The 27789-nt window shown below is 46.9% G+C and overlaps 2 protein-coding genes and 1 pseudogene across 8 annotated transcripts in view; 2 read left to right on the plus strand and 1 right to left on the minus strand.

Annotated features, from left to right (window-relative positions):
• The window catches only part of TNS1 (tensin 1), a 222010-nt gene extending 221477 nt beyond the window's left edge, over positions 1 to 533 (minus strand). For 4 of the 6 annotated variants that reach the window (XM_080669590.1, XM_080669588.1, XM_080669585.1 and 1 more), the window contains exon 1: positions 231 to 533. In XM_080669590.1, the coding sequence (XP_080525716.1) occupies positions 231 to 398 (168 nt within the window). In that variant the 5' untranslated portion in view covers positions 399 to 533. The remainder of the gene's footprint in view (positions 1 to 230) is intronic. The other 2 variants (XM_080669587.1, XM_080669586.1) reach the window with 1 other exon arrangement.
• Positions 534 to 2807: 2274 nt separating this feature from the next.
• The window catches only part of RUFY4 (RUN and FYVE domain containing 4), a 28202-nt gene continuing 3220 nt past the window's right edge, over positions 2808 to 27789 (plus strand). Inside the window, exons 1-9 of the mRNA XM_080668707.1 lie at positions 2808 to 2937; positions 3039 to 3142; positions 4405 to 4530; positions 4876 to 4982; positions 5300 to 5443; positions 5892 to 5958; positions 7140 to 7787; positions 8488 to 8594; positions 22667 to 22813. Of these exons, the coding sequence (XP_080524833.1) occupies positions 2892 to 2937; positions 3039 to 3142; positions 4405 to 4530; positions 4876 to 4982; positions 5300 to 5443; positions 5892 to 5958; positions 7140 to 7787; positions 8488 to 8594; positions 22667 to 22813 (1496 nt within the window). The 5' untranslated portion in view covers positions 2808 to 2891. The remainder of the gene's footprint in view (positions 2938 to 3038; positions 3143 to 4404; positions 4531 to 4875; positions 4983 to 5299; positions 5444 to 5891; positions 5959 to 7139; positions 7788 to 8487; positions 8595 to 22666; positions 22814 to 27789) is intronic.
• Positions 17703 to 21036, plus strand: LOC308249512 (pleckstrin homology domain-containing family G member 1-like; annotated as a pseudogene). The gene is made up of 2 exons: positions 17703 to 17798; positions 18407 to 21036. The product of its transcript is annotated as a pleckstrin homology domain-containing family G member 1-like (transcript).

Below are 27789 nucleotides of genomic sequence, written 5' to 3' on the forward strand. Positions count from 1 at the left end.
ATTTGCCCTTTTAAGGGTCAGGTGCTACATCACCCTCCTCCCAAGGGCACTAGCAATCCAGGTGAGACCTCACCTAACTCTGTGCCTTCACCTGGTCCTAATCCAACCCATCCCCCTGGGGCAGCCTGCCCTTACTGCCCACCTCTTTCCTGGCTTGGCTCCTTACCTGTCTCAGGTGAGCTGGGCTCTGCCCACCACCCACTCCCCCCACCCATCGCCGCAGTGCCTACCTGAGGCAGGAGCCGCCTGCTCTCGGCGCGAACCAAACCCCCGGGCTCCCAGCACCGGCCCAGCGCCGGGCCCGGGGAGCTCCCCGGGGGGCTCCCCGGAGGTTGGGGGCCGCAGGGGGGCCCAGGCTCCAGCGCCTCGCAGCACACCAAGCTCACGGTGCAGCCCATCCGGCCGGGCGCCCCGCGGGCCTGTGCCGGGAAGGGACGCGGGCGCCCCGGGAGCTGGCCCGGCCCCCCAGCCCAGGGCGCCTCCGACGTGGGAGGGGGGCGGCGACGCCCCCAGCCCGTCCCCTCCCGGAGCCTTCTCGGCGGCACCGCCTGGAAGCGGGGGAGTCCGGGGCGGACGAGGGGCGGTGACACGGGCGCCGGGAGCAACCAGTGACAGAGGGAGACCCGAGGGCGGGGACGCGGGGAGGGGCGGTGGCAGGGTCCCGGGGGCTGGGGCGCGGGCCGGCTGAGTACTGGAAGGCGAGAAAGATACCGACGGAGCGACGGAAGAGGCAGGAAGCAGATAAGGAGAGATAATGAGGGGGAGACAGGGACGCGGGGGACAGGAAGGGGAGACAGAGCCTCTGCACCGGGCGACCAGGTCCAGAAGGGGGAGAGACAGGCCGGGAGTGGCGCAGGAGAGCAGGGCCAGGCGCGCGCCAGGGCTCACGTGAGCTTCCTGGGGTTTGTGAACAGTGTCCTCCCAGGTGCCTGCTCCCTGTTCTCTGCCCCCAGCACTAGCCTTTGGGTCACCCCAGCCTAGAAAAGCGAGGACCAGGCGGTGGGAAGACCTGAGCTCAAGGAGGCAGAGCACACCCAGGGTGGAAGGGCCACAGCCCACCTGGGCAGCGTACCTGGCCCATTCCTGGAGACAGCACCTCACCAAGGGTCACTTCCCTCCTTTTAGGGCTGAGTACCAGGACTGGAAGGATGGGGACCCCCTCGAGAGACTGAGGTAGGGAGGAGGAGAGAGACAGGTGATGGGGCCCTTGCCTTCCCCTCCCCACCTGCATCACACTCCAAGTGGCCTTAAAAAACTGGTAGCGATCAGAGCGGGCAGCATCCCAGCCTCTTTGCGCCACCTGGTGGTAATGAGGAAGAAAGACAAAGCAAGGGGCCGTGATGAGAAGGGAAGGAAACTTGAACAGCAGCAGTTGCTGCTCCCCACACCTGCATGAGTCCGTGTTTGGCCAGCTAATCATCCCCATCTCAGCCATTCTGCCCTGCTGCCCTTGACCTTGCCTCTGCCACTTCTCCCCGTAGTCTTCTGCTCCTCCCCCTCGGAGCAGGGTTTCCCCTCCAGAGTGCTGGCCTGGGCCTGAGTCACCCGCCCAAGCTGCAAACTCTGAGAGCTGTGCAAGGACTATAGCCACAAGTGGCAGGCTCAGACTGCAGCACCCGCTCTCCATGCCTCCACTAGCCAGGCCTTCCCAGGTGAGTACAGATAGACTCCGGGGTCTGGGGGAGGCTGGAGGAGGGAAATGATGCCAGGAGGGAGAAGCTGAGGAATCTTGATGGGTGTGAGGGACAGGACAAGATGCATATAGGTATTCATGGATTTATAGTCAGTCTGGTCTGGAAGGGACTTCAGGGACCCTAAATTTGAACCCTTGGTCTACATATGGGGAAACTGAGGCCCAAGAAAGATGAGTGACGTGCCCAAGGTCACAGTGAATTCCAGGGCCACGATGGAGACCCATGTCCCTTGACTCCCAGCTCAGTGTTCCCTGAATGCCATCCCCCACCCAACCTCCCTCCTTACTCTCCTTTTCCCCATCCTATCCTCTCCACTGTGCCCCACTGCTTCTTCACTTTCACCCACCCCCAAATTCCAGCAACCAACCACAGCTTGGGAGGCAAGACCCAATGCCCAGTCTTTCCTACCCCATGCCCAGTCTTTACTCCAGGCTCTCAGAATAAGCCCACTGGCCCTCAGGGGCCACAATATTCCTCTCTGAGTTCCAGGACCCACTGGGGGAAGGGGAGCAAGCTGAGATTTAACTGGGAGAGAGCAGCAGGATTAAAATCAGGTGTCCCACTCCCCACACCCACTCCCAGCTCTCTGGCCTCGCCTTACTTCTGCCTCCCTCTCCCCAAAGAATGCATATTTTCCGCTCAGCTGGGGATCAGGAAAGGATGAGAATGTGTCTCAAGGATGATGACTCTCTGGGAAGGCTCCCTATGGGAAGAGGGGTGACGGTCCCTCAGCCCAGCATCCATATGGCACGAACACTAACAGGCTCACTCACATCAAGTCAGGGCTGGGAGCACGGGCCCTGGGGGCACACAGACCTGAGTTCAAATTCTAGTTTCACAACTTAGAGCTTTGTGGCGTTGGGTAAAAGACTTACCCTCTCTGAGCCCCCTTTTCACCTTGTCTAAAATGGAGTTGATAACCTGCTAGGATTATTGTGGGGACTGAGGGAGACAAAGATGTCAGGCACCAGGAACTGCTCTTTAAGTGGGGGCCACGCCATCACCTTCCCACACTGGCCTACAAGAAAGAGCTGGGGTTTTATTCTACCAGTTAACTCACTGTGACCCTAGAGCCATCCCTTTCCTTCTCTAGGCTGATTCTTCCTTCGTGTAAGGAGAGGATCGGACAGCCGAACCCAGAGGCTCCTTCCAGTGTGAACTTCTAGAGCCATAGGAATCATATCATTTCAAATATTCATGGCAGAAGAGGGGGCTGCCCTCAAGGTCACCAGGGACCTGAAAGGTGAGAGATTTTCTGGGACTGAACTGAGGGAGAAATGAGGGGTCTTGGGAGCCTCAGAGACCTCACTGCCTGATGTCTGATATCCACCATCCTCCTCACAGCTGCTGTCTCTGCCATCCTCCAGGGCTACGGGGGTGGGCATCGGGTGACAGACGCCAGCGCTGAGCTGCATGGACTCTGTGGCTGCCTGGAGCGGCTGCTGCAGGTGGGGCCCTGCCCTTTCCTACCCTGTCCTCCCCTCGGGTCCCCTCCCTTCCTCTCTCTCCAGGCTCAGATAACCATGAGGGCTTTCCCAGATCCTGAGGGAAGAGCCACCCTTCCTTTGCTACCAGCACCACGTTGTCCCCCTCAGTCAACAAGACCTTCCTGACATCTAACCTCACTCATGTAGCCTGGGAGGGGTGGGGAGGCAGGGCTGGGGCAGGGTGGGGCTGGGGGAAACCACCCTGCTGAGGACTACAGTTTCAGAGGCACAGATGTCCTAGAGCTGGCCCTCCTTGCTGCTGGTTAGAGCCCCAGTCATCACTATCACTAGCTTTTACTAAGCATGTACTATGTGCCAGGCTAAGCCTTTACATGCTCACCTTATGCAATTCTCACTCTAATCCCCTGAAGTGATTCATGACCTGCCCATCCCCCATATTATACGTACACCCTTCCTACTTACCTGATTATGTGTGTGTATGTGTGTGGTGTGGGGGTGGGTATGGGTGTGAATGTGTGAGGTTTGTGTATATGTGGTATGGATATGTGTGAGTCTCCTGCCAGTCTGCCCTCCATCTGCTGCCCTCTAGTCACACTGGCCTCCTTGATCTTCTAAAGCACACCAGGAATGCACCCACCACAGGGCCTTTGCACGTACTATTTCACCTGCCTGGAATGCTCTTCCCCCACAAATTTAGATGGTACACTTTTTTATTTCCTTCTGATTTCAACTTGAATAGTATCTCCTCAGTAAGGCTTTCTCTAACCACCTCATCTAAATTTTTAACACACACATATCACATACACCACACATACATACCATCACATACACACATGCGTGCACACACCACCCAATTCCTATTCCCTTTTTCTGCTTTATTTTTTCTCCTTAGCAGTCAGTACTATCTAACAGTATATATCTTTACTTTTTCAGTTTGTTCATTTTCTGTCTCCCCTTCCAAGATATAAGCCCATGAGGTCAGTTTGTTCATTGCGGTCTCCCCTGGACTTAGAACAAGTCTGGCACATAGTGAGTGCTCAGTAAGTATTTCTGGAATGAATGAATGGGAACACTGAAGTCTCAGAGAGGTCAAGCAGCTTGCTCCTGGCCACACAGCCAGTAAGGGCAGAGCCAGGACCTGAGCCAGGTCTGTCTGCACAAGCCCTTGCCCCTCTGCCCTGTGTCCGCTCAGCATGCTGGGACACAGGGTGGGTTCTAGGAGGAAGCATTTCTATAATTCCTTTCCCTCCTCTTGCTCCCAGTTTGACCAGAAACAGCAGAAGAGCTTCCTGAGACCTCAGAAGGATTACTGGGATTTTCTTTGCACTGCCCTAAGGCAGCAGCGGGGGAACACAGAGCCAGCCCTCTTTGTTCACTCACAGGACAAGGTACCCAGGGCCAAGTGGCAGGCAGGCTGGCCCCAGGATGATGGGGTCCTGCCACCAGGTCCTTGATGGGGATCACTTGGGGGCCAGGGGACCCAGGCCTGCCCGAGGCCCTTTTCTTATCCATCCCAGCTCCACTGACCATAGACACCCCCCGCCCCCTGCCGCCCCACCGCACCGGTCCTCAACTCTCGTTAGTGCTGTCCTCAGCACCACTCCAGCCACCCTTTCCTCCCATAGCCTCAAGTCCCATGACACCCTTTCTCATCGACCACCCATGCCCTCTCTGTGCTGGCTGAGTTCCCCTGGCCTAACACCACCCCACTTTGTCCCCTGTGTGCTCTGCAGTTGAAGACCCCTCTGGGAAAAGGCCGTGCCTTCATCCGCTTCTGCCTTGCCCACGGACAGCTGGCCGAGTGTCTGCAGCTCTGCCTCCTGAACCCAGAGCTCACCAGGTGGGGCATGCTCCTGCTCGTACCTGAGCCCACTGTCCCTCCTTCAAGAAAATTCCCCCTTCATCCCCACAAGGATGGTTTAATATCAAATGAGAGAGAGGAGGGGAAAGTCAAGGAAGAAAGAGCAGATGGGAGGTTAGAAGCCCAGTCATGAATGACACTTCATCATGATACTTAGGCCCTTCACTCCCCAAGGGCCACAGCCCTGCCTGGGGAATTGTCCCATTACGGTATGCAGCAGAGGTGGATTCTCTGAGGTTGGGGGTGGCAACAGCACAAGGGCCAAAGGCCACGGATGCTGATCACTGTGAACACAGGGAATGGTATGGCCCCCGGAGCCCTCTGGTGTGCCCTGAACTCCAGGAGGACATCCTGGACTCCCTCTATGCTCTCAACGGGGTGGCTTTCGACTTGGATCTGCAGCACCCGGACCTGGATGGGGCCTGGCCCATGTTCTCAGAGTGAGTGGATACACTTAGAGGGAAGCTTCTTTTCATGTCTGCTGCCACAGCTACCACCCATCCCAAGCAAGCCCCAAGCCCTCAGCCTCTAGCACCATCCATTTCTCCCTTCCTTCTTGCTTTCTGAGCCCCTGAATTTCCACCTCCCTAGCCTTCAGGATAATCTAATGATGCCCCTTGATGTTGCATAGAATATACTCTCTAAAAAGTTGTTGGGTGGCTGGGATAGAGTGTTAGAAGGATGAATGGATGGTGGGGTGGTGAATAAAAGGAGGGTGGGGGTGCAGGGATGGATGAAGAGGGGGATGCATGCACGAGGGTTGGGGGGAAGGAAGGTGAAAGGGTGGTGGGATGAATGGGTGGTTGGAAAGATAGGATATCCTGCATCCAAGAGCCAAGACCACTTCTGGAGAGAGGTCCAGGATCCCTCTGCCCCTTTTACTTTCAGGTCCCGCTGCTCTAATTCCAGCCGGACACAGGGAAGACCCAGAAAAACCAAAGACTCCCCAAAGGAGGTGCTTCTGCCTGACCTTCACTCTGAGTTGCCTCTTCTCCATCTCTGCTGGGACCCCCCGGGTTGAGCAATAACTGAGCCCTGCGCCAACTGGACAGACAGACAGAAAGGCCAATGTGTGGACCTGGGGACTGGGGACCCATAGAAGCGAAGACTCATATTCCTAAGTGGTGGGGTATCAGGGAGAGAAAAGGATGGCTGACATCATCTGCGGAAGCCAGTGGGGCCCAGGGGAGGAGGAGCTGCTAGAGAGGGTGACCAGAAGCTTATAGGAAACAGTCCAGGGAAACAACCTCTTCTAGATAATTTGCAAATGTCTCATTCAGTTCAGAGACTGGTTGATGAAGAGCCAGATCACCTGGTTCAAATCCCAGCTCCAGCCCTTACTAACCACGGCCCTCCAGCAAATTATTTGCCATGCTCGCAAGGTGATTGTGAGGATGCTTTGAGACAGACCATGTGTAGCACAGAGCAAGGCTCCTGCCACGTGCTCAGTAAGTGGTAGTTTGCAGTTATAATCATTCCACATGCTCGCCCTGCACCCCCACCAGCTTCCAGGCACCAGGTCCAGAAACTATGAGGACTCAGTCTCTGACCTGAAGGACTTCCAGGTCTGTTCAGGGAGGCAGACCCTAAAGGAATATGCTGCAACATGACATGTGAAGCATAGGGATGCAGACGTGCACAGGGGGACGTGGGGTCCAGAGAAGGCTTCTTGGCACAGCTGACTCTTAGCAGACTGTTGGTCAATCTAAGTTTTCGTCACAACCCTACAAGGCAGGTATGATTATTCCCATTTTGCAGACAAGAAAATATAAAGAAGTCAAGTTCGGAGGGAAAGATCAGAGGAGATGGGTGGGAAGAACTTAGGGGAAACCAGATTCATGCAGAAGGTAGAAATGAAGGAGGGAGAAGGGTGTGAGCTAGCGGTGAGGGAGGAAATGAAATTGAGAAGAGAAGCACTGCTGCTCCCTGATCAGGTCAAAGCTGGGGTCTGGGATCAGGTTGCCTGGTGTTAACATTCAGATTCCTGACCCTCCCTCAGATCTGCTGATCAGTGGGAGGGCCTGGGAATCCATATATTTAGCAAGCTTGTTGCATTAGGGCTGTGGATTTTCCTATGCACTAGCTTGGTGAATTGGTGCTGAGAAGAATGATGATGGGTTTGGGGCTTCTCTGCAGATCTCAGCTATAAATGGAAGCCCCAAAGGAGTCCAGCCAGAGGAGGCACACACCAGCCAAGACAGCTGTCTGCGAGATGCACCAGGGGAAGACCGGTTGGCTGGACCCCCCACGTCCCAGCAACACAGGCATCTTCCTCCCTTTTTGGAAAAGAAGAAAGAAGATCCCAGGAGCCTCAGGGCCCCCCACAGCATGTGGGAACCAGAGAGGGAGAAGCTACAGCAAGACCAGGAGATGGGAGCCCCACGGACAGGGATCTGCCTGGAACACTCAACACCCAGCATCCAGGGGCTAAGGGAGAGGGCCAGTCAGGCTCTGAAGGAGGTGGTAGGGACAGAGGGTGAGGGCCAAGGGGTTACGCTGAGTACAGAGGGTCAAAGAACAACAGAAGGGAGTCATGAAAGGGAAGCAGAGTGGGGTCACGACCAGAGGCTGCTGGTCTCCAGCCCCAGAGGAACAAATGAGGGCTCCATGTCACGCAACAGGCAGGAGAACAAGGAGCCTAGCATTCTAGGGGAGCCCAGCATCCTTCAGGGCCTGGGAACAAAGGAAGGCTCCACCACAGAGAAGCCACAAGAGCAAACAGGAGTGACCAGTGTGACCAGGAAGGAAGAGCAAGCAGAGGTGGCCTTGCAGGATGTGGTCAAGGTGAGAGCAGTTGAGCTCTGTACCTGTCTGTTCTCCCCAATATAAAGTGGCCCATAGTCAGAGGTCTTCAATGGTAGCCTGGGGATCATTCCAGCCCACAGATCAATATTTATTAGCACATACAGGATTAGGATTATTGTTATTTGAGGATGTCTTTTGAAAGATATGCATTCTTAAATTTACCATAGTCCCCACCTCTGCCCATTGCCTCATACCAGGCTCATTTTATTCATCAATACTGCTACCTTGCCCCTAAAAACATTTGCATTTGCGATACCTTTCCAACAGTTCTCCAGGGCAGTTGTTTTTCTTGGGTTTCATAGCTCTCATTCTCAGCAGGTTTCCTGCCAATATGTAAATCCTACTGTTGCAGAACACAACTAGTTGCTCTTGTTGTAGATGGTCTTCTGGAGGTCACCCAAGACTGTTTATAAGCCTTCCTTCAGCCTCCTCCTTAGCCAGAGTCTTCTGGGTCCTTGAGCTTTGTAACTTCCACCCCTCAATGAAGGAAGACATGGTGGCTCCATGCTCACCCAGGGGCAGAGCCAGGCATCACAGTTCCCAGTGTTATCCCCAGTCCTGCCTTCCACCCAAGGGTGGTCTCACATGGTCTGAAGTCTCATGGGGTCCTTTGTCAAGTCATTTTTGGGCTGGAGTTTCTGACCCTCTTTTTCCTTTCTTCCTTCCTCCCCTCCCCCAGACCCTCAGACATAGGCTGCAGAAGACCAAGGAGCAAGCCCGGCACCAGGAGCAGCTGCTGAAGGAGCAGGAGAGGGAGCTGAAGGCACTGCAGGAGCAGCTCAGCAGGTAACCTTGGCAACCACTAGCACACATGGGAGTGAGAGCCAGGAGGCTGGGGGGACAGGCAGTGCTTCATGGCTCCTACTGGCATTCACGGTCAGAAAGCATCTTCTGAGTTCCTCCTGTGCACCAAGCCCTGTGAGGGTACAACTTTAGATGCTGAGGCTTATAGGGCATTGTTCCTGCTCTTAAGGACTCCCACTTTCCCCTCCTATCCCTTCCCCTCCCCCTTGCCTGCCTCCTCCTTCACTGGCCTCCCTGTGTAGCCCCCAGGACAGATCTACACCTCCCTCCCTTCCCTTCCATACTCATCTTGGCCTCTTTCTGCTGCCTCTTCGGGGCGACTCCTCTCTCTTTGAAATCCACTCTGCCTCCCTGCCCCACACACTCCTTGTGTCCTCTGTCTCTCATTTTCCTATTCCTCATTGTACAACCTCTCTTTCACACCCTGGGTAGTCAGAATCATAACTATCCAGCACTATGTCCTTGGCACTGTTCTAGCTGCTTCCTCATAACAGCCTTATGAGGTAGGTTCTCTAAAAACCCCCATTTTATAGATGAGGAAACTAAGGCTCAAAAATACTATACAATTCACCCTCCTGCTATGTCAGCAGCTGCTCCTGGTGCTAAAGATTCCCATGATTCAGGCCCAAAGTGAATGCAGGGCTTTGCCCACCCAAGGGTTTTCTCTGGGGATTAAGCTGGGAGGCTCCAGCCTCAGGCTGCTCCCAGCAGATTGCTGTCCTGCCACCTGTCATCCCATCCATCATTGTCATTCCACAAACACTTGAAGTGCTTGTGTCAGGCCTGTTCTATGTGCCAGAAGTCCTCTTGGGGGCAAAACAGACAAAATTTCCACCCTCACGGAGCTTACATTCTAGTGGGCAAGGCAGTCAGTAATATGATAAGCGAGTAAAATACATGGAATGTCAGATTACAATAAGTTCTAAAGGGGGAGAGAATAAGTCAGGGGAGGGGAATAGGAAGTATCAGGATTTTATTAAATAAGGCAGCATGGTCAGGGAAGGCCTCCCTGGAAAGGTGAGGTTTGGGTAAAGGCCTGAAGGAAGTGAGGCATGCGCCATTTGGATGTGTGGTCGAAGAACATTCCAGGCAGAGGGAACAGCAAGAACAAAAGCCCTGAGGTGGGAAGGAGCATAGCAAGTTCTAGGAACATCAGGGGACCATCATGGCCCCGGTGGAATGAAGAAAGAAGGGGATGTAGGGAAAGGTCAGGCAGGTAATGGGGACCAAGTTAGGGAGACCCTAGTAAGCATCAAAAAGGCCTTGGCTTTAATTCAGAGTGAAATGAGAGCCACTGAGAGTTCTGAGCAGGGAAGGGACAAGATATGACTATTTTAATGTTGAAAAATATGTTTATTTGCTTTTTTAAACAACTCAATGGTTTTAATGTATCGAGAGTTCTGCATGGATCACCACAATCAATTTTAGAGCATTTTATCCCCCAAGGAAAACCCTGTACCCGTTAGCAGTCACTCCTGCTTCCGCCTAACCACTCAGCTCTAGGCAACACTATTCTGCCTTCCATCTATAGATGTGCCTATTCTGGACTGACCTGTGTTTTCAAGGGCTCTGTGAAGCTAGTCTGTGGGGAAGCAAGTGTGAAAGCAGGGAGACCAATGAGGAAGCTGCCCCGCCGTACAGGGAGGGCGATGGTGCTGGGACTGCTCTGGTCCCAGTTCAGGTGTGGAAAATCTGCTGGATTCTGAACCAAGTGCAAGGTCAGGCTTCCTGAGGGATTGCGTGTGAGGTCTGAGAGGAAGACAGACGTCAGGAATTACTCCAAGTTTTCTGGCCAGGAAAGCTAGAGTCACCATTGACCAACTGCTGTGCAGAATAAGTTTATGGGGAACATTCAAAAGTTGAATTTGGAGCATGTTAAGTTTGAGACACCTGTTAGACACCCAAGCGGAGCCTTTGGGGAGGCAATTAAGTGTGCCATTCAGGAGAGAGGCATGGGCTCGGCGTCTATTGGAAGTTATTGAAATGGGGTGGTGAGTAACAGAAGCTCCTAAGGCATCAAACTGGTAACAGGTTATCTCAGCACCAAAGAACGCAAGTGATATGGGGTCCATTTGGTCAGCCAACAATATTTATTGTGCCTCTACTACACCATGAGCTATGGTGGGGAGATAGCAGTGAACAGAACAGGCAACGTCTGCTCTCACAGACCTGGGGAGACAGACAGTAGATCAACAAGTAGAAATACAGTGACAGGTAGTCATAGGCACTGTGGAGAAAAATCAACCCAGGAAAGGAGGAAAGGGGAGAGAGAAGCAGGACAGCCTTCTAGATTTAGGATCAAAAAAAACCTTTTCTGAGGAGATGACATTTAAGGAGAAACCCCAACCATGGGAAAACTGGACCAGGCAGGTATCTGGGGAGGAATGCTCCAGGCTGGGGACCAGCAAAAGCGAAAGCCCAGGAGAAGTGTGCTTGGGAACAAGCTGGCTGTGTGGCTGGAGCAGAGGGCGTGCCCATGCTGTAGGACGCTAGAAGAGTCTTTGGCAGGGGCTCCCATGGGCTGACTTAGGTTTTTAAAGGATGACTCTAGCTATACCGTGAAGAATAGACTGAGAGTAGGCGGGGGTGCAGAGCCCAGGCTAGAACTATAGGGAGGACAGCAGACCGTCCCAGCAGTAGGCCCCAGAGAAGACCATCCTGTAGTTCCTATGAAAACACACTTGGGCCCTGGCTGATATGACTCAGTGGTTAGAGTGTCAGCCTGAGCACCAAAGGGTCACAGGTTTGATTCCCAGTCAAGAGCAGGTTTAATTCCTGCTCCTGGTCCAGGCACATGCAAAAAGCAACTAATCAATGTGTCTCTCTCACATCAATGTCTGTCTGTCTGTCTCTCATCCCCTCCCTCCGCTCTCCTTTCTGCCCTCCCTCCTTTTCACTCTCTTTAGAAAACAATGGAAAAAATATCCTCGGGTGAGGATTAACAAAAAAGAAAGAAAGAAAATACACTTGAAACTGAGATATGGGACTGCCCTGGGGTCACTGGGCAAGTAAACTATCTCAGAAAAATGAAATCAGCAGCTAAGAAATGAGGAAGCTGAAGACTAAAATATTCATGAAAAGTAAAAACATGGCCCTGATCCAATGCCCAAACACAAAAACACTCTTTCTTAAGGCTGCAGGGACAGGCTTTTTGGAGTTCCAGTGGCTCTCTGTTGTCAGCTTGATGTCATGGCCCACCCAGTTTTCTTCCCTGGAGCAGACTACATTACAGCATTTTAAAAATTAACAATTCAATTCATTGTCAAGCCTCTCACAAGCTTCTTCTTCCCCAAACACACTCAGGCCCAGGGTTGTGGGCACATACATCAGCGGTCATGGGACACGCACCACCAGAGTGATGGAGTAAGAGGTGGGACCTTTGTATTTCTAGTTCATAGATTTCTTGGAACCTTCCAGGAAGCCACTAAAGACAAAACGAAGAGGCAAGAATAAAGCTAAGGAGGTTCCAAGCCCAAAGCTGAAACATAAATTTAAGAAAGCCATATGCTTAATATTACATTTTATAATTTAAAAGACAATGTAACATAATTTTTCAAAATATTTTAAAACTAAAAAATCACCCCATATTCTATACCACTTTCCTGCCTTCTCCAAGGACCAAAATTATTTTCAGCTGGACACAGCCTGCCCAGCCTGGGTTCCCAGATGCTCGCCTCCCCAAGAGAGCTACCATGATTGTGGATATTTTAAAATGGAAATATTTCTATTAAAAATAGCGCCAGAATAAGTGAAAGCTACACTGACACTCCAAGGATGAACTGGAAATACAACTCAAATACAGAAAAAACACCGTGAAAAATCAACTGAAGACTTGCTGGAGAGAACCCTGATAACCAAGGACAGAAAGTAGAAACTGGTAGGAAGGGCAAAGATTTGAAAGGGGTGGCTGGGCTCCCACAGACAGCAGTTGAAGGTCCGGTAGGGATATCTCAGCTGTGGGGGGTTCCCACTGAGAACTCTGGGATCTAAACCCAGAACTGGGCTCCATAGCCCAGAGCACCAGAACTGAGAAAGCTGTGAAAAGTAGCAGGGTTGCTGTCTGCCAGCCAGAGACAGCTGAAAATGCAGGCACACTCTTAAAGAGCCAACACACAAAATTTTGTGTGTAGCCACTCACCTTGGGCTCTGTTAGAGGGAAGGCAGAGTGGACTGGAGCTGTGTGAGGAGAGTCCAGAGTTGGGGACTTTGGGGTTGGTGCTTGGAGGGCAGCCACCCTGGTTTCCTGTGCTGAGTCATTCCCTCATGCTGCTGAGAACATCTTTCTCCTACAGACCTTTGCTATCCAGGTGGTTTTGGCCTGGGGAAAAGACAGTTGCCACACCCTGTTGGGAAAACTCTGGTCCTACCCTGTGGTACATAGCCCAAGGCCAATCAAGGCTGAAAACAATCAGACTGCAGATCTCTGGAGGCTTTGAGTCTTTGCCTGACTCCTTCTGGGCCTGGGGCTAGGAAAAGCAGACCCTGGTGCACATCTTGGAAGGACCAAGCAGAGGGAGCCACTAGCTGTGGATTGCTGGCAGCCCCAAATAGGGCAATCAGAAATAGCATCTGACACTGTCCTGCATTAGAGATTAGGAGTCATAGCAAATCTACCTAATACATAGACACAAACCCAAACAGGTAGCCAAAATGGAGAGACAAAAAAAAAAAAAAAAAAAACCCTAATTGAAAAAACAAGAAAATTCTCCAGAAGAAGAGATAAATGAAATGGAGATAAGAAATTTATCTGATATAGAGTTCAGAATAATGATAGTAAAGATGTTCAACAGCATAATAACTATGAAAAAAGAACAGTCAGAAATAAAGAATGACATAGCATTAATAAAGAACACATTGGAGTGAATACATAGCAGATTAGGGAAAGCTGAGGATCGAATCAGTGAATTAGAAGGCAGGGTAGAAAAAAAATTAATCAAAGAACCGAAAAGAAAAAAGAAAAAAACAATTAAAAAAACAGGAAAACGGCTTAAGGGAGCTGTGGGGCAACATGAAACGTAATAATATTCACATACTAGGTGTCCCAGAAGGGGAAGAAAAGGAGCAAGGATCGAGAACATGTTTGAAGAAATAATGGCCAAAAAATCCCCTAACCTGGTGAAGGAAAAAGTCATACAAGTTCAGGAGGCACAGAGAGTCCCAAGCAAGAAGAACCCAAACAGGCCCATGCCCAGACACATCATATATATAAAATGCAAAAAATTAAAGACAAAGAGAGAATCTTAAAGGCAGCAAGAGAAAAGCAATTTGTTACCTACAAAGGAACTCACCTAAGGCTGTCAGCTGATTTCTCAACAGAAACTCTACAGGCCAGAAGGGAATGGCATGAAGTACTCCAGGTAATGAAAAGCAAAGATCTGAAACCAAGATTACTATATGCAGCAAGGCTATCATTCAAAATAGACAGTGAAATAAAGAGCTTCCTAGACAAAAAAAAAAAAAAAGGCTAAAGGATTTTATCACCACTAAACCAGCACTGCAAATGTTAAAGAGACTGCTGTAATGAGAAGAAAGAGAGAGAGAAACATAGGCATACAGAATTAAAATGGTAATAAATAAGTACCTATCAATAATAACCTTAAATATAAATGGATTAAATGCTCCAATCAAAAGATATAAGGTAGCTGAATCGATACAAAAACATGACCCAATTATATGCTGTCTATAAGAGACCCACCTCAGAACAAAAGACTCACACAGGATGAGAGTGAGGGAATGGGGGGGAAATTTTTCTGGACAAATGGAAATGAAAAAATAGCTAGGGTAGCAATACTCATATCTGACAAAATAGACTTCAAAATGAAGGCAACACAAGAGACAACAAAGGCCATTACATAATACTAAAGGGATTAATCCAACAAGAGGATATAACCCTGGTAAACATATATGCACCCAATATAGGAGCACCTAAATATATTTTAAAGACTTCTAGAGACTTTAAGGGAGAAATCAACAGCAATACAGTCATAGTGGGGGACTTTAACACCCTGCTGACTTCACTGGGTAGATCTTTCAAATCAATGAAACAAAGAGCTGGTTCTTTGAAAAGGTAAATAAGACTGATAAACCATTAGCCAGATCCCTCAATAAACAAAGAGAGGGGACCCAAGTAAACAAAATCAGAAATGAAAGCGGAGAAATAACAACTGAGCCCTAGCCAGTTTGGCTCAGTGGGTAGAGCATTGGCCTGTGGATGAAAGGGTCCCAGGTTTGATTCCGGTCAAGGGCTCTTACCTTGGTTGAAGGCTCCTCCCCAGCCCAGGTCCTGGTAGGGGCTCATGCAGGAGGCAACCAATCAATATGTTTCTCTCACATCGATGTTTCTCTCTGTTTTTCCCTCTCTCTTTCATTCTCCCTAAAAAAAAAAAAAAAAAAAGGAAAAATATCCTCAGGTGAGGATTAACAGAAAAACAAAAAAAGAAATAACAACAGACACCACAGAAATACAAAGGATTGTAAAAAAATATTATAAACAACTATATGCCAACAAGCTGGACAATGTGGAAGAAATGAACATATTCCTAGAAAAATACAATCTCCCAAAACTGAATCAGAAAGAATCAGAAAACTTGAATAGGCCAGTAACAACTGATGAAATAGAAGCAGTAGTTAAAAACTCCTAGCAAACAAAAGCCCTAGTTCAAACTTCACAGGGGAGTTTTACCAAACATTCAAAAAACTAACACCTATACTTCTCAAACTATTCAAAAAAAATCCAAGAAGAAGGAACACTTCCAAGCTCTTTTTATGAGGCCAGCATTATCCTAATTCCAAAACCAGACAAAGACACTACAAAGAAAGAGAATTATAGGACAATATCCTGATAAACATAGATGCTAAAATCCTCAACAAAATATTAGCAAATTGGATCCAGTAATATGTTAAAAAGATCATACATCATGACCAAGTAGGATTTATTCCAGGGATGCAAGGCTGGTATTGATATTCACAAATCAATAAAAGTGACACATCACATAAACAAGTTGAAAGACAAAAATCACATGATCATATCAATAGACACAGAAAAAGCATCTGACAAAATCCAACACCCTTTTTTAAAACAATACATTTTTATTTATTTCAGAGAGGAAGGGAGAGGAAGAGATATAAACATCAGTGATGAGAGAGAATCAGTGATCGGCTGCCTCCTGCACATCCCTCACTAGGGATCCAGCCCGCAACCCGGGCACATGCCCTGACTGGGAATCAAACCTGGGACTCTTTAGTCTGCAGGCCGACGCTCTACCCACTGAGCCAAATTGGCCAGGGAAACACCCATTTTTTTATAAAACTCTCAGCAAAGTGGGAATAAAGGGATCATATCTCAACATAATAAAGTTCATATATGACAAACTTACAGCAAACATCATTCTCAATGGGCAAAAACTAAAGGCATTTCCTCTAAGAATAGGAACAAGACAGGGATGCTTTCTGCTTTCACTACTCTTATTCAACATAGTACTGGAAATCCTAGCCACAGAAATCAGTCAAGAAGAAGAAATAAAAGGCATTCATATTGGAAAGGAGGAAGTAAAACTGTCATTATTCACAGATGACATGATATTGTACATAGAAAACCCTAAAGACTATACCAAAAAATTACTAGATTTAATATATGAATTTGGCAATGTAGCAGGATATAAACTTAACACCCAGAAATTGATGGCATTTTTATACACCAATAATGAATTCTCAGAAGGAGAAACTAAACAAATAATCCCATTTACCATTGCAACGAAAGAATTCAGATACTTAGGAATAAACTTAACCTAGGAGGTAACAGACTTGTACTCAGAAAACTATAGGATGTTGAAAAAAGAGATGGAGCAAGATATAAACAAGTGGAAGAATATACCGTGTTCATGGATTGGTAAAATCAACATTTTTTAAAGCAATCTACAGATTCAATGCAGTCCCTATTAAAATACCAACAGCATATTTCACAGATCTAGAACAAATACTCCAAAAATTTATATGGAACCAAAAGAAGGACCCAAATAGCCATAAACTTACAGCAAACATCATACCAAAACTAAAACCTTTTGAAAAAGAAGAACAAATTTGGAGGGATCACAATACCAGATATCAAATTATACTGCAAAGCCACTGTAATCAAAACAACCTAGCACAAGAACAGGCATATAGATCAGTGGAATAGAATAGGGACCCTAGAAATCTACCCAAGCCATTACTCTCAATTAATATTTGATAATGGAGGCAAGAATATACAATGGAGTCAAGACACTCTCTTCTATAAATGGTGTTGGGAAAATTGGACAGATACATGCAAAAAAGTGAAACTAGACCACCAACTTACACCATACACAAGAATAAACTCAAAATAGGAAAAAGACTTAAATGTAAGTCAGAAACCATAAAAATCCTAGAAGAAACCATAGGCAGCAAAATTTCAGACATCTCTCATAGCAATATGTTTACAGATACATCTCATAGGGCAAAGGAAACAAGGAGAAAATAAACAAATGGGACTACATCAAAATAAAAAGCTTCTGCCCAGCAAAAGAAACCATCAACAAAGTGAAAAGGGAGCCCACCTTATGGGAGAACATATTTGGCAATGATACATCGGATAAAGGTTTAATATCCAAAATATATAAAAAACTCATACAACTTAACAAAAGGAAGACAAACAATCCAATTTAAAAATGAGCAAAGGACCTAAATAGACACTTCTAAGCAGACACACAGATGGACAAAAGACATATGAAAAAATGCTCAAAGTCACTGATCATAAGAGAGATGCAAATTAAAATGACAATGAGGTATCACCTCACACGTATTAGAATGGCTGTCATCAACAAATCAACAAACAACAAGTGTTGGCGAGGATGTGGAGCAAAGGGAACCCCAGTACACTGCTGATAGGAATGCAGATTGGTGCAGCCATTATGGAAAACAGTATGGAGCTTCCTCAAAAAATTAAATATGGAGGGAATCTAGGCGCCGAGGAGGCAGGTGGGAGGGAATAGACATGCAGAGATCCTGAGGCTGAGACAGCATATCTTAAAGGGGGCATTGGTTGTCAGTGGTTCACACTGGCGAAAACGTGGGATGGAGCTGGGGATGGAGGTGGGTGTGGGGGTAGGGGTGGAGGTAGAGGTGGACGTGGAGGTGTGCAAGGTGAAACATAAGGAGATGTGGCTGGAGGTCAGAGAGGGGCTTGATCATGAAAGGAGGGTAGGCCACATAAAGGGTTTGAACTCAATCCTGTAAGCTATGGAAAGATATCAAGCAATTAAATATTTGCCTTTAAGAACAGAATTCTGGCTCAATGTGGAAAATGAAGTAGGCAGGGAGACTAGGAAGGAAGCAGTCTCTCTGGTCCAGGTGAGAGATGCTGAAGACTGGATTAAGACAGTAGTGACTGGGGTAGAGCATTAATGGGATCCCACAAGATGATGGATGAAAACAGGAGAAATTAGAATGATGTCAATAACTTGGGAGGGTAAAATCAATGACAGCTAAGATAAATACAGAGGAAGGGGCAGATATGGGGGAGATTGCTGTGCTGAGGTTGAGGCGTGTAATTTTGCTGGGTCTGTGGGAACGCTGGAGGAAGGTTAGACTGGCAGCTGGCATTTGAGGTCTGAGGCTTGGGACAGGTCCAGGATAAGAACATGAAAACTGAACGTTATTAGCTTATAGGTGGTAGTTAATGCTAAGGAAATTGCTGTACAAGTTGGTAGGGCAGGTGTTGTGTTATGCGACTCCTGGTTACACAGCTTAATGTTCACCTTAGTTTTTGATGGGAACCTTCCTCAAGATCACATAGAGTTTTGAAGACCAGTGAAACAGCACAAGACATCCAAAAGATTTCCAGAAGGGAAGGCTCTCCCTAGCAGAGGTCGGCAGGACCATCTCCCGCCCAGAGGAACAGCCAGCCCAGCAGCTCTGCCATTCTCAGGGTGCTTCGCGGGGGTGGGGCCATCAGAAACATCTGAATGGACCACCAGATCAGGCAAGCCTTGTTTCCCAGGAGGACGAGGAGGAGGACGATGATTACCAGATGTTTGTGCCAACATTTTCCTCTTCAGATCTGAACTCCAGCCGACTGTGCAAAGATAGCACTTCCAGTCGCCCTTGCAGTTGGCACCTGGGACAGATTGAGTCCACAGAGACCACCAGCTCCGACCACAGAGTGGTCAGGCTGGCCAGCAGTGCTGGCGAGAGCAACACGTGCCCTCCGGAAATAAGAATCCGGGACAGTGATGGCTCTCAGTACAGTCTCCGAAGGGAACTGCAGAATGACCCTAAAACAGAAGGGCAGGACGGAATAACACCCTTCAGGTCATCTATAGAGTTGACTATGGATGACATAGACCATGTCTATGATAACACAAGTTATGAGGACTTAAAACTCATGGTTGCTCAATGGGAAGCAGCTGAATCTACTGCCCCCAAATCAGCCAGGGACTCTGTTCGACCCAAGAGCACCCCAAAGCTAGCCTTCTCCAAGGGGCACACTGGCCACAAGAAGAGCCCTCTGCACACAAATAGAGGGGGGCCTCCGACAGGTCGGGAGGTGTCGAACCAGAGCATACATGAACTTGAGGTGATGGAGGAGAACAGCTATGACACCATCTGGCTCCCACACCCACCCTCACTGGACTTCAAATGCAGCAGCCTCATGTGTCCCAAGAGGAGCACCTTCCTGGGCCTGGAGACCAATTTCACATGCTGCAACAGCCTGAGGTTCCTCGTGTCCCAGGACAGCCTCCAGCTCAGCGAGGACAAGAAGCTCTATCACCAGCGACCCTCGGACAACAACTACTTGAGATTGCCGTATAACTCCTTCAGCTGAAACTTGCCCATAACGGATAAGTCTATATCTGATTAACTGTCGGAAGAGGCAGACAAAATCTGGAATGACCTGGAGAATTACATCAAGAAAAACAAAGTCAAAGCTAGAGACCACTCCTCGCAGCATTTTCTGTCAGCAAAGACAACGTGCCAGACAGGCTGCACTCGGAGAGCATGCCCAAGCTGAGCCAGGACGCAGCCTGGGCCCTGTCACACTGCAGGACAGGACAGGCAGGGCCAGCCAGGCCAGCTGCCCACTGGGAGAAGACCTCCTGTCTAAGGAAGGCTCCTTTCTGAGTCTGAACCAGCTCTCTCTGGCCAGCAAAGTGCCTCCCATTGAAAATCCCTATGACTTGGTCAACAGCAGTCTGTCCCAGACAGACCTGGACAGCCCTGACCCTGGGGTGGATACCACAGATAAGACCAAGAGCCAAGTTTTTATGATGGCGAGGCAGTACAGTCAGAAGATCAAGAAGGCAAATCAGCTTTTAAAAGTGAAAAGCCCAGAGATGGAGCAGCCACCGGCCAGCCAACCACATAAATCTGTGCACAAGGATCTGGCTGCCATCTTAGAAGACAAGAAACAAGGAGGGTGGGTCCACCATCAGTGCAAGGAGTGCTGAGTATTCCCAACTTTATGACCAGATTGTATTCAGAGAGACTATGGTAGCGAGGATTGGCTATTGCATTCAACCTATAGTAATGGAGAATTAGCAGATTTCTGTCATCGACCAGGGAAAGACTTGAAGCCAAAATATCCTACTTTGGAGAGCAACACAAAAAATGTCCTAAGACAGTTGTCCACAGCTTGCTCCGTGCCTTCTCTGCAAACCTCCAACCATCTGCTGGGCTCCATGCAGAGACACAGTGTGTGGTCAGTCAGCCCAACAAGGAGAACTCATGTCAAGGCCATTTTTATAACTCTTTGGGTCAAAAAGGAATCAGCACTAAATCTCAGCCTTATAACAGATCCTCATCTTCCTCCATCTTAATAAACAAGTCAGCGGACTCCATCAACTACCCTAAGGAAATGGGAAGGAAACAGATGTTGTCTTTACACAAAAGTTCAAGGTGTGGGAGTCACCAGGATTTGCTGCCAGGTATAGGTGACTTGTGTCAACAGGGTACTAGAAAACGCTCAGATCTCACTCTCTAGGACTCACCAAAAGTTCTGGCATTAAATAAAAATTTACCCTTAAGTGCCCAAATAGCTACACAGAACTATTTTTCCAATTTCAAAGAGACTGAAGGAGACGACGATGACTATGTGGAAATAAAGTCAGAAGAAGATGAGTCAGAGTTAGAGCTATCTCACAATCGTAGAAAGGAATCTGACCCAAAGATTGTGGATGCGGGCTTTTCTGATAATGTCAGCAGCAACAACACGTCTTACTCTTTGAATAGTCTGTGCACTCCCAAAAAGCCAATGAGTGGCAAACTTAGGGTTTCACCCTATCTGATACCGTTGGACAATTCTGACAAACTGAATGACTATCTTTGGAGGGGCCCATCTCCCAATCAGCAAAACATGGTCCAGAGTCTAAGGGGAAAATTACAGTGTCTTAGTTCTAGAAGCTTTGCCTAAGGTTCTTAATAGCAGCTGCCCAAATTAACTTCTTCATATGCTCATGAATTACAGATTCTGAGGTGTGTTTTATATGTACCAGATTAAAACAATTTTGTAATTTTAAAAAATTAAATATGGAAATGCCATTTGACCCAGTGATTCCACTTCTAGTGGAATATATCCTAAGAAACCAGAAACACCAATCAGAAAAAACGTATGCACTTCTATATTCATAGCAACACAATTTACAATAGCTAAGGTCTGGAAACAGTCCAAGGGCCCATCAGCAGATGGGTGAATAAAAAAGTTGTGGTACATTTACACCATGGAATACTATGTGGCAGTAAAAAAAAAAAAGGAGCTCTTACCCTTTGGGACAGCATGGAGGGGCCTGGAGAGTATTATGCTAAGTGAAATAAGCCAGTCAGAGAAAGACAAGTATCACATGATCTCACTCACATGTGGAATCCAGTGGACAAAATAAACTGATAAACAAAATAGATCCAGAGACATAGAAGTATAAAACAGACTGCGGAACCTCAGAGGGAAGTCAGGGGAGGGTGAGTGGGTGGGAAGAGATCAAAGAACTTGTATGCATTTATGCATAAACCATGGACACAGACAATAGGATGGTGAAAGCCTGGGGCAGGTGGTGGGGGCACCTAGAAGGTGTCAATGGGGGAAAAACGGAGACATATGTAATACTTTCAACAATAAAGATTTAATTTTTTAAAAAATTAATAAAATGGAAATATTTTTTAAAAGAGAACAAATAGAAATGTTGGCTTGACTCCTCTAAAGGAAGACACAAAACTAGATCCCTTTTCATTTCTCTGAAGTTGGTGAGGAGTCAGCCTATGTATCAGTCCACACAGTACTCAGTTTGGTGTGTGGTGTGGTGTTTGTGGAGTGTGACATGTGCTATATTGAGAATGTGCATGGTTTTTGTAAGTGTATGTGGTACTAGTATGTGTGGTGAGTACATGTGATGTGTGTGGTGTGTGTGTGTGCCATGTGGTATGTGTGCTGTGCTATCAATGTATGTGTTATGTGCTGTGTTGTAAGTGTATTTATAGTGGGGGGGTCGGTAGATGTGATGTGTGTATAGGGTGATGTGTGTATGTACAATGTGAAGTGTGTATGTATGTGTATGTATAATGTAATGTGTGTGTATAGTGTAATGTGTGTGTATGTATAATGTGGGGTATGTGTATGTGTAGTGTGGTCTGTGTGTATATAGTGTAGAGGGGTATATGTATAGGGTGGTATGTATATCTATAGTGTGTGGAGTGTGGTATGTGTATGTATAGTGTGGTGTGTGTATGTATAGTGTGGGTGTGTGTGTTTTGTGGGGGGGTGTATGTGTAGTGTGATGTGTGTATGAAGAGTGTGGGTGTGTATGTATAGTGGTGTGTATATGGGTGTGTGTGTATAGTGGGGTGTGTGTGTGTGTATAGTATGGGTGTATGTGTATCGTGTGGTGTGTGTATGTATCGTGTGTAGTGTCTGTGGGGGTGGGGGAGAGGTGAACTTCAACTGCAGGGGGCACCACCAGCTCCCCCAGGGCTCCCTGGCAGGCAGAGGCCCAGCCTAGCTCAGTCAAAGCTGAGCTTTTCTTCTCAGAACTCAGTCTCCCCTTTGTGCCCAGGTGTCAGGAAGAGCGGGCCGGTCTGCAGGCAGCGCTGGAGCAGTGGCAGCAGGAGGCTGAAAGGAGGGACGCCATGTATGAGGAAGAGCTTGCAGGGCAGCGGGACCTGATCCATGCCATGAAGAGGCGGGTGCTGGAACTGATTCAGTAAGTGGGGGACAGTGGGCAGGGGTGCAAATGGGGAAATGGTATGGGATATAGAGGCTGGGGAATAAAAATTCTGCTCCACTAACAACTACCAAGCAGGATTCTGGGCCTTTTGTATATACTAACTCAGTGGTCGGCAAACTGCGGCTCTGTTGACTAATGAGTTTGCTAACCACTGACCAGCCGTGGGCAAACTACGGCCCGTGGGCCGGATCCGGCTGTTCTATCCGGTTCTCTTGCTCTCCCCTCCGCTCCTTTACTTTGAATTTATATTAGTTCACACAAACACTCCATCCATGCTTTTGTTCCAGCCCTCCGGTCCAGTTTAAGAACCCACTGTGGCCCTCGAGTCAAAAAGTTTGCCCACCCCTGGACCTAGACTCTCGATTCCAATAATTATAGGCTGTTGTTGCTCCTTGTGATTAAGCCCCTATCCCAGTGGTCAGCAAACTCATTAGTCAACAGAGCCGCAGTTTGCTGACCACTGTAGTAACTCATTTCCCTTTTTTTTTAGCAATGCCCTGCTATTATTACCATTTTACAAACTGAGGGTCAGAGAGGCTGACTTGGCCACCAAGGACACACAGCATATAAACTGCATAGAGTCCTCTGACTCTAAGGCATGTCCTCCACCCCAACCCAGCCCACATATACACATACCTACTAAAGTTAGGAGAAGGAAAGGAACCCACAGGCTAAGAAGGAATTGGAAGAAGGGGCAGGTTAACCAAGAGGTAATCGCATGTCCTATACCAGCCTGCCTACTGGACTTCCTCAGATCACTGGGCCTATGGGCCTGTCTTGGGTCAGCTGTCCTAGGTTCCAAAGGCTGAGCTCACCAGAATCAATTCCCAGCCGCTAAGCTCACTGAGGGATGAAGATGTGTAAAGCCTGGTCTCTGCTCTTCAGTCTAGTGGGGAGATAATTCACAGGTATGTCATCCTTTACCCAGTTCAGGAAGAGACCACTGCGCGCAGGTCCCATTAGAATTGGAACCCTGCGAGATCATCTACTACTAAATCCTCTTGCACAAGTGATATTAAAGGTGAGAAAAGGCGTGATCAACCTGAAAGAACAAACAAAAAATGTAAGGAGTGATGTCCTCCAAGGAACTGTCAACTGGGCGGAAGGGGTATATAAAAATTTAGCTATGTATCTCACAAAATAACTTAAGTTCTCTAACAATAAAAGACAAATATAGAGCGAGATATAAGACTGTTAAAGAAAAATAGATTTCATGGTAGAAGAAAAATATATACTCCCAAAGTGTTAGGAGTAGGATTAAAACTTAGCTCTGAGCATCTTGACAGCAGAATAAAAAAGGGAAACACAGAAAATTGCCTAAAATTCACTGTCCATTCAAAGGAAATATACCAGTTCGTGAGAAGAGACAAATGTTTTTCCTAAGTGCTAAGGAAATTTGCCCCAAGATCCCAAACCATATAATACTAGAGGCCTGGTGTATGAATTCATGCACGGGTGGGGTCCAGCTGGCCCCGCCCCCTGGTCAAACTCCTGGTTGAACTCCCAGTCAAACGCCCAGGTCTAGGGAACAATTTGCATATTATCCTTTTATTATATAGGATAATGTCCCTTGCATAAGCATTTTGGGAGATATGGCCCTAAGTAAAAAGTGGGGGGAGCCAAGGAGGTTGACTTCTGCATCAAGATGCTAGACCAACCACACATCATCTATTCTCCATCCTCAGATCTCACTAAAATGATTGTGAAAGAAAAACTAACAACAGAGAGAAAGGTGGAGAAGCCAACCAGAGATGAGAGATTCCAGCTAATTTCCAGAAGCCAAAAAAAAAATGGATGGAGAAGCCCAGTTAGAACTTCAGGGTCCAGAGACACCAGGAACACATATGGCAGAAGTGAGATGAGGTGCAGAAATCAGGGAAATTAACTGAAGAAGTGGATGAAAAGACCAATGTACACCCCCTGCTTTCTGCCTGCCTCCCCAACTGCACAACACCCAACAGTTGAGGGATTTTCTGCCAAGCAAATAATTCAAAGGTCCTTATCTGGAGAAAGTTAGATGCCCCAAATAAAAGAGCAGTGTGTTCTGGCTTTTGAGAGACCCGTGTGGCAGGTACCTCCCAGCCCAGCGCCTGCTAAAGGGAAGCCTGAGTCAACTACCCCAGCGCTCTACTTGGAGCTCCACCAGCTTTTCTGCCTCTTCTTAAATGTGAAATGGCAACCAAGCTTTCGTAAGCATTTCAGTCAGTCTAGAAGATGAAGGGAGAGAGACAAAGATAAACAAAGAAAGCTCCATCTCCCATGAAACAAGAGGCTGTGAAAAGCGACCACCCAAAGATGAGAAACATTCTTGGAAATTAAAATATCACTGAAATTTTTCTAAATTCACTAGGATTTGAAGAGAAAGATGAGTCAATCTCTCAGAAAGTAGAATAAAAAGCATAGAGAGATGGGACACATGAGAGAAATATTTAGAGACATAAAGAATCAATCCAGGAGTTCCAATATCTTCTCCAACTGAAAGGAATTCCAGAGAGAGAGAGAATAAAATAGAGAAGACTATCAGATAAAAATATGAGAGATTTTCCCAGTTCTAATGGACATAGATCTTAAAGATTTCATTGAGTGACCAGCACAATGAATGAAAAGGGGGGTAGGCACATCTAAATACATCATTGTAAAATTTCAGTAAAACAAAGATAGGAAGACTATCCTAAAAGACAGGCCACTTATGAAAGAAGTAGAACATAACAAATTTTAAGAATCAATGGTGTAATACTTTTAAGTTCTGAAAAAAGCTGAATTTTGCCCTAGAATTCTATGTCCAGCTCAACTATGGATTAAGTGGGGAAGGCAATAGAGGAAAAGACATTTTCAGACAGAGAGATCACAGAAAAGTCACATCCCACACAGCCTTTCTTTTTTTTTTTTTTTTTTTTTTTTTTTTTTTTTTTAATATATTTTATTGATTTTTTACAGAGAGGAAGGGAGAGGGATAGAGAGTTAGAAACATCGATGAGAGAGAAACATCGATCAGCTGCCTCCTGCACACCCCCTACTGGGGACATGCCCGCAACCAAGGTACATGCCCTTGACCGGAATCGAACCTGGGACCTTTCAGTCCGCAGGCCGACGCTCTACCACTGAGCCAAACCGGTTTCGGCCCCACACAGCCTTTCTTAAGAAGATAATTCAGGATGTGTCCCAGAAAAACAAGGAAGCAAGCCAAGAAAGGAGAAGATGTGGAATTCAGGAGGCAGTAGCTCTAGGCCAGGAGAGAACAAAAGGGAATTCCCAACATGACTAGTGGGCAGCAAGGCAGGGAAGCAGTCAGTCCAGGCTGTAGCACAAGTATTGCAGGCCCAGGAGAAAGGTCTCAGGGAAGAAAGAGAATCAGAAAAATACCTAATATGAAGAATTGGGGTGGGCAAGAATAATTAGGCTGGTCTGGCCAGCGTGGCTCAGTGGTTGAGCATCGACCCATGAAGCCAGGAGAGCACAGTTCAATTCCCGGTCATATCACATGACCAGGTTGTGGGCTAGATCCCCAGTGTGGGTCATGCAGGAGGCAGACAGTCAATGATTCTCTATCATTGATGTTTCTATATCTCTCTCCCTCTCCCTTCCTCTCTGAAATCAATAAAAATATATTTTTAAAAATAATAATAATTAGGCTATGTTAAGGCAAGTTATGCAAGGAACAAAGAACGGCAATTAGACACAGTGCAATATATAGATGATGTCTCATAGAATTGTTCACTTGAAGTTTATATAATTTTACTAACCAATATCACTTTAATAAATGTAATTTTGAAAATTAAAATAAAACTCTGTAAAAGAAAGGCAATTAGAAAGTCCTAGAAAAACAACAAATTCCCAAGAAGGGAAATATTTTTTTTAAATATGTTTTATTGATTTTTTACAGAGAGGAAGGGTGAGGGATAGAGAGTTAGAAACATTGATGAGAGAGAAACATCGATCAGCTGCCTCCTGCACACCCCCTACTGGGGATGTGCCCACAACCAAGGTACATGCCCTTGACCAGAATCGAACCTGGGACCCTTCAGTCTGCAGGCTGATGCTCTATCCATTGAACCAAACTGGTTAGGGCAAGAAGGGAAATATTATAGAACATAGCTCTGCTTGAAGCAATATGCTTACATATTGTCTAATTATATAAATACTAGTCGCTGATTTTTTTCACCTAAAGGCAAAGCACAAAGAATGATTATAATTATACAACAAACATAAATGTTACCACCTAAACAATATTAAATATAGAACGGAATCCAATAGAACTTTCTATGAAGATGGAAGTATTCTATATTTGTCCTGTCCAATATGGTAGCTACTGTCACATATAGTGATTGAGTACTTCAAATGTGACTGGTATGACTGAGGAACTAAAGTTTTCATTTTATTCAATTTTAATTAACTTACATATAAATTTACAAAGCCACAGGTGGCTGGTGGCTATCCTACTGGACATTGCAGGAACAGATGACAAGTTAGGAGGTGGGAGGAAAAAGGGATGCTGGCCTCATTGTATTACAGAATGGCAGTCCTAAGATGCTACCTATAGTTAATAGAATGAGTGAGAAATAAATGTGTGAAAATATTCTGTAGAAGTCCAGTAGTAACCAATTGAGGAATCAAAAATAGGGATATAACTACATGGGGAGGAAGGATGAGGAAAGATGAGGAAATGATCATAAGCTGTCCTCTGACATCAAGGTAAGGAGCTCTATAGAAGATGTTCTCTCTTGAAAGAACAAGAAGGAGGGATATGAGCATTTACTTAAATATGAAAGTACTATCAGGAAAAAAGCTAAAAGATATAAGTGGTTTGCCACAGAGAATGGGAAAGTGTCTATTGTCTATGTTGTTCAATTTTTACATCATAGGCATGTATCATTCTGATAAAAATTTAAAACAACCCACCTTCTTTCTTTCTTTTTCTTTTTTTTTAGATTTTTATTGATTTCAGAAAGGAA

The sequence above is a fragment of the Plecotus auritus genome (genome assembly GCF_963455305.1).
Source record: "Plecotus auritus genome assembly, chromosome: 5".
Lineage (NCBI taxonomy): Eukaryota > Metazoa > Chordata > Mammalia > Chiroptera > Vespertilionidae > Plecotus > Plecotus auritus.